Source organism: Pseudopodoces humilis, chromosome 18, assembly GCF_049639895.1.
Source record: "Pseudopodoces humilis isolate 2021_Gansu_Grassland_sample_001 chromosome 18, ASM4963989v1, whole genome shotgun sequence".
Lineage (NCBI taxonomy): Eukaryota > Metazoa > Chordata > Aves > Passeriformes > Paridae > Pseudopodoces > Pseudopodoces humilis.
In genome coordinates, this window is record NC_142217.1 from 16,455,913 (window position 1) to 16,468,821 (window position 12,909).

Here is a 12,909-nt window from a genome sequence, read left to right on the forward strand (position 1 = left end):
TGAGGGTGTTCAGGACCAGGAGACACCTCCGGGCTGGTTCCAAAGGCTCTCACCGGACCCATGCCAGTCCCCTTTGTCCCTTGGGCTGTCACCACTGGTGTTCCCTGGTGACAGTGCCTGCTGTGCCTCAGTTCCCCCCATCCCCAGCACGGTGACAGCGGCGCTGCCACCACAAGACGCCAGAAAGGAGCAGCTGTGACCACAGCTGGGAGGGCTGGGAAATACCTCCGTGGGATCCCGGCTGGAAAATCCCGGGCAGAGCTGTAATTTGCCGCTTGGTTTCACTTCCCTCCGTGCTGTCTGGGCCGCTCACGGCTCCGGCACGCCGACATTTCCAGGCCCAAATGGGAGATTAATGCCTCGTGGCACGGCCTGTGCTCCGGCAGGGAATTCTGGAGCTCTGGGATTGCTGCTCCCGGCCCACGCTGGCCCCAGCTCTGCCTTTGGCACTGACTCATAAACAGCTTGGTTTGCAGAAACCTTCAGGGTTCCTCCTCACTGTCAGGAGAAATTAATCTTCAAAGCCAGACAGAAACTCTCCCTAACAACAAGTCTGTGGCCTGAAGGTCCAGGATGGAGATGCCCACCTGACAGGACCTTCCAGGGCTGCTGGGCAGATTCTCCTCACAGAATCCATCCAGGACACCTGGGCAGATCCAGTCTCACCTCTGTGCTTCTCCTGATCCATGTCCCCACCTGCCACTGGCCATGCACACATTGCCAATGAGCACCGTGGGGATGGAGCAGGAAAACTGGAACAGCCAAGATTTCTGCATCTTTCCTGTCCTAGGAAACCAGAGCATTTCCCCAGCTCCCTGCATCTTTCCCTGGCTCCCTGCATCTTTCCCTGGCTCCCTGCATCTTTCCCCAGCTCCCTGCATTTCCCCCCCCCCGCCCAGTTCTCTGCATTTTTCCCAGCTCCCTGCATGTTTTCCCAGCTCAGCAGCCTGGGAGCATTCAGATCCCTGCTCCTTCTTATCAATCCCTGTCCAGGCTCCTCCGGCAGCCCCAGGCAGTGCCTGGCACGTCCTGTTGCCCTGGTGTCTGTCCCAGGGTCACTCTGGCACCTGGCTCTGAGGAGCTCCTTATCCACGCTGCTGGATGGGGCTGTTGGAATCACAGGATGAGGCAATGGCGGATTTAGGATTTTGAGGCAATTTGGGATTTTTTTCTTCCCCTCTGTTGACAAACCCAGTTTGTGGGTGAATAATGAGTAACCTCTGAAAGCGAGCCCCGTGGCTGATGTGGATGCCCTTGGGTTTTGTGGGATGAGTCACTGCGGAGAGCAGGAACTTCCTCACGGACAGGCAGCTGCTCTTCATCCTCTGCTGCAGATTCCTTGGAGCTGGAAAACCTCAAGCCCCGGGCAGCACATTTCCAGGGGAGCATCTTTCCCTGATAACAGCACAGCTGGCCCTGGCTGTTTGTCGGGGCAGCAGTCCCCCTCTGGTGACAGCTCTGCCTGGAATATCCAGCCTGGAATATTTTTATTCCTCTTCCAAGGTTTCTCTCATATGTAAGCCATCAGTGCAGCAGCGTGAGCAGGGATCTTGCAGCTGTGACCTTGCAAGTGGGTGGCATTTTCTGCTTCCTCCCCAGCATCCTTCGGGATCCACAGCTCATGTGATCCCGTCTGCCAAATCCGGGCTGGGAAAAGCGGGATGAGGCTACCAGGAAATACCCACTGCACTCATCTCCTTATGGCTGGGATCTCCAAAGCTCCCAGGAGAAGCCAGGCTCCTCAGGCAGCCCTGAAATCCTCGTTTGCTGTTTGTGCAGGCAGCAGGTCAGAGATAAATGGCTCCAAATTTCTGAATCCCATCCCTTTGGAGCACCTCTGCAAAGCTAAAATCAGGATTTGGGCTTCTTTTGGCTTCCATTCCTGTCTGGTGCTGAACAAACTCCATCAATCCCTGTACTGGAGGTTTCTTTCAGATTCCTACAAGTAAATAAATCCATATAAATAAAATTAAAGGCCCCTCCCTGGCAGGGCTGGAGCAACGAGCATCCCAGTTTCTGGGGTTCCAAATGATCTTCCCTGCCTCTATCCCATCATCAGTTTGTTCCACATAGAACAAACTGCTCAGGGAAGGAAAAAGCTGAAAAATCTCCTTTTTTTCTTTTTTTTTTATCATTTCATCATTTACACCTCGCTCCCATTGTAGTTGGAATTATGAGTAAGGCTGAAAAGAAACTGCTGCAGATGGCAGCATAAAAATGTGATTTTTTTTTTAACACGTTTTGTGTTTTCTTAAGCATCTCTGGTTTTGCCCAGGGTACGTTTCATTTGCTATTTATTTAGTCGCCACCTCTGACAGCTCAGGGATTGCTAAGCTGCCATCTGGGATGGAAAATGGGAAAAAGCCTGTTTTTCCTGCTTTTTCTTCTTTTGACCTCAGAAAATTTAACAAGGGCTCGATGCCCTGTGGGTGGGCATTTTGTAATTCAAATTAGCGCAATCACCCAGTGAGCTGCGTGGTTACAACCAGGAGCTGGGCTTAGAATCGCAGAATCGCAGAATCGCAGAATCCTGGGATGGTTTGGGCTGGAAGAGACCTCAGTGACCATTCCCAACCCCTGCCATGGGCAGGGACATCTTCCCTATCCCAGGCTGCTCCAAGCCTTGTCCAACCTGGCCTTGGACACTTCCAGGGATGGAGCAGCCGCAGCTTCTCTGGGAAACCTGTGGCAGATCCTCACCAAGGAGCGATCCTTGTGGGTCTCTCCCAACTCAGGATATTCCTTGATTCCATATTTGTCACATTTTCCAGCAGAGTTGAGGGAAGGATTTGGGACTTTTTTCCTGATTTTTCAGAATTTCAGATTTTTTTCTGCCTTGCTGCAGAGGCCCTTCACCGACGGAGATGCTGAGGCACAGTGGCTGTTCTGCCCTTCCTTCACGTTTCTCCTCTTTCTTTTTTAGCATTTCCATACATTTTTTTACATCCAGTCCTTCACTTTTTTTTATCCTCCAGGCTTTTGCAGCCTGGCTTTATTAAAATCAAATGCTGCCCAGCCCCAAACACAGCACCAGGCTGGCTTTTCCTGGTGTGTTTTCAGCCACAAGTGTTTCCCATTTCTCCTGGGCTCTCAGGATTTCCCCATGGGCTCAGGGATCAGGGCTCAGCTCCGTGTGTTCCCCCCCAAAACGTGCTCTTGGTTTGCTGGAAAAATCCAGGTCATCCCAGAGCTGGAAACGCACCCAGCCTTGGCTTCCAGTGACACCGAGTAGCCAACCCAAGTTAAATATCTCACTGCAGATGTTGCTGAGAGCTTAAAATTACCCAGAATTATGGATTGAACGAGGCAAGGAAAGGAGCTGCAGAAAGATCCAAATCAGGGGAGCCACCAGTGTTTTCCAGCCCGGTGTCAGGCTGATCAGATGTGACATCCTTGACTTTCTCTGTGTTTTCCCTGTGCCTGCGGACGCGGTCACGTCCTTTCCTTTTAGCTTGAAAAGGCAGAGATGGGTTTGAATCTCTGGATTCATTCTGGATTCATTGAGCTGGAATTTGGGGAGCAGAGTCCCAGTCCAGCTGTTGCAGATGTTGCCACAGTTGGTGAAACCAAAACCTTGGATTTGAATTCTTTTGGGAGGGGATTATGGCACAGATCCCTGTGCCAGGGCTGTCTGAGATTGGCCATACTCAGCATTCCCATCAATATTTATTCCCAAGAACATTCTTTTCCCCATGCTCTGTCTTTAATACCAATTTCACCCAATTTTTACCAAGACCTGGACTAGAGAAGATGTTTGCTATCAGAATAGATTTTTTTCTGATGTGTTCTCCATCTCTTCTTCCCAAAAAATTTGGTTTGCCCCGACTTTGGCAATTTTTAAATACCTCTAAATATTGCAAAAAAAAGGTGATTTGCAAAGGAGCCTGCAGTGCCTGGCTGGGGAAAGGGAATGGAAGCATTTTTGCCAGAAGTGTTTTAGCATTCCTTCAATCAAGGAATATAAACAGTTCCATGTGACTTTGGGCTGATCCAGGATTTGAGAGCAGAGTTTAATTCACATCATTTCTCACACGGGGAATTTTGAACCCACACGTCTCCTGGTGAAAAATGTCCTAATTAGTAGGGAGGAGGATATTCTGGAAAAGGCTGTCACTTTCTGGTCTTGATGGTGTTCCACTTTATTATTGATCACTAATTAATCATCCAGTGTTAATTACAGAGGAGTTCTGTGTAATTGAGTAATTGATTGGTGCCTATTGACAGCCCATTCCAGGCTGTAACTAAACCTCAATCCAGGATTATTTCTACAGGGCTGGAAAATGCTTTTCCTGAATCTTTCTTTTCCAGTGTGCTGGTATTAGGGGATAATCCTGGCTCTGTGGCACAAATGGCAAATGAAAATGGCAAATGAAAATGAAAATGGCAAATGAAAATGGCAAATGAAAATGAAAATGGCAAATGAAAATGAAAGTGGCAAACAAAAATGAAAATGAAAATGGTGTTTGTGGTTTCACCAAGTCCAGAGTTGGTCCTGGCAGTGCAGGGAGGAGCTGAGGGCTGCTTCCATCCTCCAAAACCTGCTTGCCTGGAACCTCTTGGGAAGGACCAAGGTGCTGGGAATGCCTGGGGTGGAATTCCTCATCCTGGCTGCTGTTTAGAGCTAAAGAGCCCTTGAGTAAGTGACCGTCTGCTTTTTGTTTTGGTTTGCATGTGCTTGGAAGTTAGGGAGGAATTCCTTTATGGAAAAGGCTGTCCAGGGTGCAATCCCCATGCCTGGAAGGATTTCAAAGCCATGTGGATGTGGAGCTTGGGGACACTTGGGGTCAGTGGTGGCCTTGGCTGTGGTGGGGGAATTGTTGGACTCAATGATCCAAGAATCAACGATTCCGTGATTCCAACCTCAATGATCCCGTGATTCCAACCTCAGTGATTCCATGATTCCAACCTCAGTGATTCCATGATTCCAAAGAACACCCACCCAGGGGGGTCACAGGGACAATCCCCCAGCCCCTCCTGGCATCCACAGGGTTGGTCTCTGCCATGGATGTGCCCTGGCTGTTCCCAGCAGGATTTGTCTGCATCCCATTCCAGAGGCACATCCAGCACAGCCCCCCCTGTGTAACTGTTTAGGGTTTTGACAGTTTTATAACCCTAAATTTGCACCTTCTGTAAAACAGTGACAGTTCATGATTCATTGCCGTGCTGGAATTCTTCTGATGATGTCTTAATATCTGAGCATGGAGCAGAGCTCAGCAGAGAGGGAAAACAAAAACCTGGAGCAAAACACTTCCAGAACTTGAATAGGCAGGAATTGCCCAGTCCTGCCAGTGCCATCCAAAACATTTGGGATTAATTTTTAGAGGTGTTTCCTGGGTGTCCAGCTCCAGTTTAAAAGTGGTTTTAAAGGAAGATGTGAAAAAAATGTCCATGGGTGCAATAGCTCTCTGAATTTCTCTGCAATCCACAAAACCATCTCCTGTCTGGACAGAGGTGATTATTTACCTGTTTTTCTCTGCACTGAAGAGCAGATTAAATCCTCATGCAAATATCCAATTAAGGACTTAACAAGAAATTAAATTCGTAATGGGGGGAAATTAAAAATTATTGTTGCTGCTATTTAGTGAATTTTTTTTTGTCTGTGGCCATGATGAATTTTTGGGTAAAACAACATGCATGAGTATTTTTCTAGGAATAGCTTAACAAAATCACTCCAGTGCAGGAAGAGACTCTACTTTGACTTTTAGACTCTACTTTGGGGCAGCAGGAAGGATTGAATGGTTCTTGAGGTCTCCTTTTTCCCTTTAAATGATTTATAGTCCTTCCAGACATCCCAATTTTGGCTTTTCTGTGCCAATGGCTCAAGATCAGGAAGCCCCAGTGAGGTGATCCTGTCCCCATGCTGAGGACAAGCTCCCGGTAGCTCTCGCCTGTGTTTAAGAGTTTCCAGTTTGGTTTTGTCCCTCCTGGACAAATATCCAGCCTGTGCAGTGGAATTTGAGCTTCCTCTGCCTACTGGATGTTTGCAACAATCTGGGATTTCCAAAAATAAAAACCAAACCCCAGCCAAACAAAGAAGCCCAACCTGTAAAAAAGTTACGGCTGGAGGTGCCCATTTTCTGACGGAGGGGTTTGGTAACGGGGCAGGGGACAGAAATGTGAGGAATAATTGGTTTTGGGCCTAGAACCAGGAAAACTACTTTTCCAAATTAATCCAGCGAGAGCCATGAATCCACTGTATTTCATATCACACTTCATAAAACTCCAGTCATAATCCATAAAAGTGACATTATTAGATTAAAACCCTCAGTTCCTCCTAGAAGGAGCTCGCTCATTAGACATGCTGTAGTTTTATAACCTCAAAGTTCCTCCCCAATTACCATGATTAATACTGGGCTTTAATAAAAAATTTCTCCCAATCACCACAGGGGTTGATCCCATCTGGTTGGTGTAATTGGGATTTCAATATTGTCCAGCAAGGGAAAGACGCTCTGGGAACACAAATCATGGCTGAGGATGGATGAGGATGGAGGGCTGGAGATCCAGCTGGGTTTTGGTGCTGGTTGGAGCATGGAAAAATCCAGGTGACCTGAGCCAAAGGCTGGAATTGCTGGGGGAAGTGTGGATGGATTCTCCCTCCTCATGCAGCTGATGAAGGATCAGGGAAGCTCCCCGTGCTCTTCCAGCAGGGATCTGCCCTGGGAAATCCATCCCAAACTGAACGTCCCAACTGGAGCCAGCACTGTTCTGCTCTGAGGGAGCAGCACCTGGAAGCTCCAGAGGTTTCACGCAGGAAAGGCAGGATTTGGGCTCCTGCCTGCCAAGGTTTGGATGGCAGTGGGTCCCTAAATCCTGGGAGATGCTGCTCCTGAGGGATCAGCGCTGTGGGAGGCACTGGGGTTCAGCCTTGGTGCCACGGACACGTCCGTCCCTCTGCTCTGCTCTGCTCTGGGGACTCTCACCTGGAGCTCTGCCACCAGCGTGAGGACGTGGAGCTGCTGGAACAAATCCAGAGGAGGCCACAGGGATGCTCCAAGGGCTGGAGCCCCTCTGGAGCCAGGCTGGAGAGCTGGGAATGTTCACCTGGAGAAGAGAAGGCTCCAGAGAGAGCTCAGAGCCCCTTCCAGGGCCTGAAGGGGCTCCAGGAGAGCTGGAGAGGGACTGGGGACAAGGAATGCAGGGACAGGACACAGGGAATGGCTTCACATTAACAGAGATCAGGGCTAGTGGGATATTGGGAAGGATTTCTTCCCTGGGAGGGTGGCACAGATTCCCAGAGAAGCTGTGGCTGCCCCTGGATCCCTGGAAGTGTCCAAGGCCAGGCTGGACAGGGTTTGGAGCAGCCTGGGAGAGTGGAAGGTGCTGGGGGTGGAACAGGATGAGCTTTAAGGTCCCTTCCCACCCAAACCATTCCACGATGGTGACGATCAAATAACAAAACTCACTCCCATGGCCACAAAGCCGCTTGCTGGGACACCACCCTTCAGGATATCTGACAAATCCCATTTTTTGGCTTTGAAGCAGGAGTTCCTTTGAGGTTTGTCCTTGCAGATCCAAGGGGTCCGTGATTTCATCAACCCCCCGGGTGAGCAGGAGCTGGCGCGAGCTCCGAGCCTCTGCCAGAAGCACTGAAATTAAAAATGTGTCGGCTCCGCAATTCCACCCCAGCCCAGAAAAACGCCAAACTCGTGTTATTTTTGAATCCCCTGATTTCTCAGGGCTGCTGGAAATAAGAGCTCCCGCTCCTGACTTCCAAGCAATAAAGAGAGGTGAATCACTGCTGAAAAAACCCTCCCATGGACCACCCAGGGGCTCCTGCAGAGCTGAGAACCAGAAGTGGCAAAGCGCAGAAGGATTTTCATAACACAACTGCAACTGCACGAGGCAAAATCACCTCAGAACAGGAGCAGAGTTCCCCGAGTGAGAGGTGTGATAATGAAGCCAGGCTGATTAATATGCATCGAGCTAAATCACATTCAGGTCACAGGGTGAGACCCAAACCTCGACTGTAACATGTTCCCTTCCAGGACCCAACATGTGTCTGGAATTCAGATAGAAATCGCTTTTTTTTTTCCCCCTCCTAATTATCCAACTCAGCATAAAATATTATTTTTTTAACTAAATAATAGTTAGGATATTTGTTCCTTGATGTGATTGGTCAGAGCTCTCCTTTTTTTAACAATCTGTGACTTTCTGAAGAGTCCTGCTGGGGTTTTAAAACTTGTAACTTGCAAATCACCATGTCAGAAACCACGGTGCCAATCACATAAAATATGAAATCACACGTTCTCAGCATGTATTTGTTGTCATTTTAAATGAGGAAACTTGGATTTTTTTAACAGAACTCAGGCTGAAACTGTCCCTGTGTTCTTGATGTTTGTACTGTGGAGTGGTATTTTGGGACACCACATGCAAGATACTCTCCTAAACAGCCAATAAAAGCTAAAATTAAAACAAAATAACACCTCTTAAAATGCACACTTCTATATTTAATGCTGCTCTTTAATTAGAAGTTCCAAGATTTCCTCCTGAAGAGTTTCAGGAGCATTGCTGTCACAGATCCCTCGGAATGAGCGGGAAGCGGGTGATTCCCGTGGGAGCACCAGGGAAATCAAGGCACTGTGGAAATCGAGTCACTTTGGAAATCTATTCACTATGAAAATAAGTCACTTTGGAAATTGAGTCACTGTGGAAATCAAGTCACTGTGGAAATCAAGTCACTGGAAATCAAGTCACTTTAGAAATTGAGTCACTGTGAAAATCTGGCCGCTTTGGAAATCTAGTCACTTTAGAAACCAAGTCACTTTACAAATCGAGTCACTTTAGAAATCAAGTCACTAGAAATCAAGCCACTCTGTCCCCTGGCTGATGCTCCTGCTGAAAGCACAGGCAGAGCTGTTGAACCATGGGACACGTTTGGGCTGCAGCCTGGGCTCCAGGAAGGCTTTGCCACCCCGGGAGATCAGCGAGGTCCGCATTGGGATGCTAAAATCCATCACCGCGTGTTTTCGGTGGCATTTCGGAGCTCCAACGCTCTCTGCTTCCTTGTTTCCCGTCCAGGTGCTCCTGATCATAAGTGGGAACCTGAGTTTCCTGAACTGGCTGACCATGGTGCCCAGCATCGCCTGCTTTGACGACGCCAGCCTGCGGCTCCTCTTCGGCTCGCGGCTGCGGGAACGGGCGGCGCGGATGCAGCTCCCGGGGGCGGAGGGAGACAGGCTTTCCCTGGGTGAGTTATTCCCAGGGAGGGAAAAGTTGGGATTTTGGTGTGCTTGGCTCCAAAGCTCTCGTCTTTGAAGCCAAGCTCTGCTCCTCTGTGGGCAGAAGGTGCCTGGGACATTGGAAGGAGCAGATGCTGGTGGCCACTGGTAGCGTGGCCACCACTGTGGTGGGGAGAGAATTCCCCAAACCGGGGAGGAGGAGAATTCCTGTTCATCCCATGAGTGTGAAAAAGCAAATCCAAGGGGGGTTGTAGCTGGAAAAAAGGGCTTGAGGTGGCTGATTTCCCCTTCCAGAGGCGCTTTCCAAGCTGCCCTGATGGGGAAGAAGCAGCACTGGGATGTTTCTCATGAGGCTGCGGAACAGATGGAGAGTGGTGTTTGCAGCATTTTTATAAACCGCATATAAGCAACAAATTGCCTGTAATATCAACAACAATCACAGCTGCTGGGGTTAAATATCCCAAACATCTGTCAGAGGAAGGAAAAATGTCAACAAGAGGCAGCATCTGTCTCCAGACTTTTCTACCAAGAAGCAGCTTATTAACCAAAAATGGGAGTTCCAGCTATGCAGCTTCGTTACATTTTGTGTCTTTTTATTTCACATATTAATATAAATCTTTATCATATAAATCTTTATTGGCTTTTTCCCTCCTGGAGCTTTGCTTTGGAGGCTGTGAAAGTCTCAAACTTTCCTCCTCCATTTATGCCTCCAATCCCAAACAGGGCTGAGGCTGCAGCTTCTTTTTGGGAGGAGAAGCCAAAGGGAGTCTCTGTGAGGGGGAGGCAGATCCTGTTTTGAGGAACTTGCACCTTTTCTGTGATGTTCTCCAGAAAGTCTGACTGAGCCAGGGTGTCCAGGCAAGGAGAATGTACATCCCACTCCGGGTGTAGCTGTGTCCCACCCTCAGAAGGGGTGGGGTGTCTGTAATATCCTGGGAATCTGAATTCCTGTGCATTTTCCCTGCTGAGGAAGCAGGGGCTATTCAGCTGGTGCTGATGGGTGCCAAGAGGCTCAGAGGAGCCCTCAGGCCTGGGCCACCAGAGCAGAAGACAGGAGGGCCCTCACCCATGTCCTGATTTTCTGAGGCCAGTCCTTGAAGTGTTTGATTCCCACTGAGGCCTCCACTTCCCATTCAGATCCCACTGGCTCCTGTCCCCACATTTTGCTCCGTCTTTGCCATCTAGATTATTTTTTTTTTTTCCTGAATTAACTCCTTTTTCTCTGATTGAGTGACCACCAAGGGCTTGGGGACAGCAGGAGAATCCCTCCTGCTGAAGGATGAGCATGGCCATGGACTGCTGAGGAGCCAAGTGAGGCTCTGTGTGCCTCCACCTGCTCTTGAATTACAGGGGGAGAAGTTCAGTCCATCTTAAAAAACCCCAAAAACGCCCCAAAGCCTCGTAGGCAGCAGCACAGGGGGTGAGGGAAGGCCCGATTCAAACAATTCTCCAGAAATGTTCTCAGACTAAACAATTATTAATAGCTTCTGAGAGAGGTTCAAATAAACATCCCTCTCCTGCAGAGATAAGGGGGAAAGCTCCACGCAATTGCTTTGAATCTGATCCTTTGGCTGTTAATGTTAAATAAATTGAAAAGGGCCATGAGGGAAGGAGCCCCTCGGGGGTCACCTCTGCTTATTTGTCTGATCCTGGCGGTGTCTGCCCGGCCTGGGATCCAGCCCAGCCCCGTGCTGCTCCTGCAAACCCCATCCCAGAGCGCTGGCAGAGCAACACACATCTCCTCCAGGAGTGCTGGGGAATTGGGATTTTGCAGAAGGAAAAGCCCTCAGGATGGGGAGAGCTGAGGGCAGCAGCAGGAGGCAGGAGCGGCCCCAGGACTCCACGGCCGGCTCCCAAAGCCGGAGGCTGATCCCGAGCAAGGTGCAAGTGCCAGCTGTGGTTTTTCCCCTGTATTAAAGCCATGATTGATGTCACATTTTAGACATTTTTCCTTTTAGCCCTTGCTCAGACTATTTAGAGAAAGGCAGATCCCAGCAGCGATAGAGGCCTGTGGCAAGGTCGGGGTGGTTACGGCGGGGCCTTGTCAGCGGCGGGGCCGGCACGGGGGGCCTGGGGATGGGAATGGGAATGGGGATTGGAATGGGGATTGGAATGGGAGCAGAGCGGTGAAATCACCTCCCTCTGGCCTGGTTTTGTGTCCCCCACAGGCTCCTGTGTCCGCAGAGTGCTGAACATCTCCTTGGGCCTCCTCATCGCCTACCTCAGCGTCCCGGTGGTCCTGAACCTGCTCAGCTCCAGACAGGTCATGAACACCTCCTTCAACCCCCTGAGGATCGTCAACACCTACGGAGCCTTCGGCAGGTACCTTTGGGCCTTTCCTGGCACATCCCAGAGCTCTCCCCAGCCTGTTCCAGAGCCTGTGTGCCTTAAACCTCAAGAGAAATCCTCCCAGTAGACCTGGAGTATGAAAGAGTTGGAGAAAAGGAGCAGGTTCCTTTCCCACTAAATCACAATTTATGGATTATCTGTTTATGAGAAATAAGGAGAAAAGGAGCAGGTTTCTTTCCCACTGAATTTTTTTTCTCTGAGCTGTTTATGAGTCAGCTCATTCCATCGACACAGCAAATGTAAGAGCAGGATGAAAATATCCCTAGGAGAGTTCACCCAGGATATCTTCACCATCCCCAGCCCTCTGTATTTCTGGTGAGCTTCTCTTCCCCTGCGCTCCTTTGCTCTCCCCCCTGGAAACATCCACAGCAGCTCTTGGTAGCAGATTTTTGCAATGAGTGGTTTGGGAAATTCACTGCTCCAGGAAACTGTGGAGACCAAGGTATAAATGGCCTCAAAAAAGAAGATTTGAGAGGACAGGGCCAGCAGCAGCTCAGGAAATCCCTCAGGTGGGAGTGGACAAGGGAAGCATCTCCAGCTGTGTTTGGAACCAGGCTGGTTTGGACTGGGTTTTAATGATCCAAATCTGGGGTTTTTGGGGACTAAAGCTTAGGTGAACCATGGCTGGGCTCAGCATAACCCCTCTCATGTGCTGTCCCTCCCAGGCTCTTCCAAATGGGAAAATGATGAAAAGCAGGGCTGCAGCATCAGGATGTTCCAGGGACAACAGCAGGGCTGGGCTTCTCTGCAGCCTTTGCAGAGAAAATGCAAATTTGCACCATCCATGGTGACCATGGATATTCTTCAGAGCTCTGGGATGGGCTCTGGCCAAGGCCCCAGAGGAGAAGCCAGCAGGAAATAAATATAAATATAAATATAAATATAAATATAAATATAAATATAAATATAAATATAAATATAAATATAAATATAAATATAAATATAAATATAAATATAAATATAAATATAAATATAAATATAAATATAAATATATTTTGCAGAAGGTGAAGCAGTTTGGCTGCTAAAGGTCTGGACTCTGGAGAATCCACAGATGTCCTCAAAGGAGATGTTCAGCATTCCTTAGGTTGGGAGCATCTCTCCCTGGGAGCCATCAGAATGGAAGGTGGAGGTCGTGTGTTCCCGAATTTTCGGTTTCTTGGGCTGGAGGAGGCAAAATCCAAATGGAAAAAATTCCAAAGGGTGTTGTAGCTGGAGAGCTTTGCCAGGCAGGCTTCCATAACTCCGTGTTACGTATGGAAAGCAGCTCCTCGGAGCAGGTGGGTGTCTCTGGGAGCTCACCCAGGACTCCAGGGTGGTGTTTCCATGGCCTGGAGTTGTCCATTCCCACTGCTCCATGCTGGGATTGCAGCTGAGCCAGATG

General features: G+C 49.1%; 1 protein-coding gene across 1 annotated transcript in view; it reads left to right on the forward strand.

The window, feature by feature from the left end:
* Positions 1 to 12,909, forward strand: part of LMF1 (lipase maturation factor 1) — a 133,017-nt gene that overhangs the window by 103,604 nt on the left and 16,504 nt on the right. Inside the window, exons 5-6 of the mRNA XM_088064362.1 lie at positions 9,019 to 9,187; positions 11,348 to 11,501. Of these exons, the coding sequence (XP_087920488.1) occupies positions 9,019 to 9,187; positions 11,348 to 11,501 (323 nt within the window). The remainder of the gene's footprint in view (positions 1 to 9,018; positions 9,188 to 11,347; positions 11,502 to 12,909) is intronic.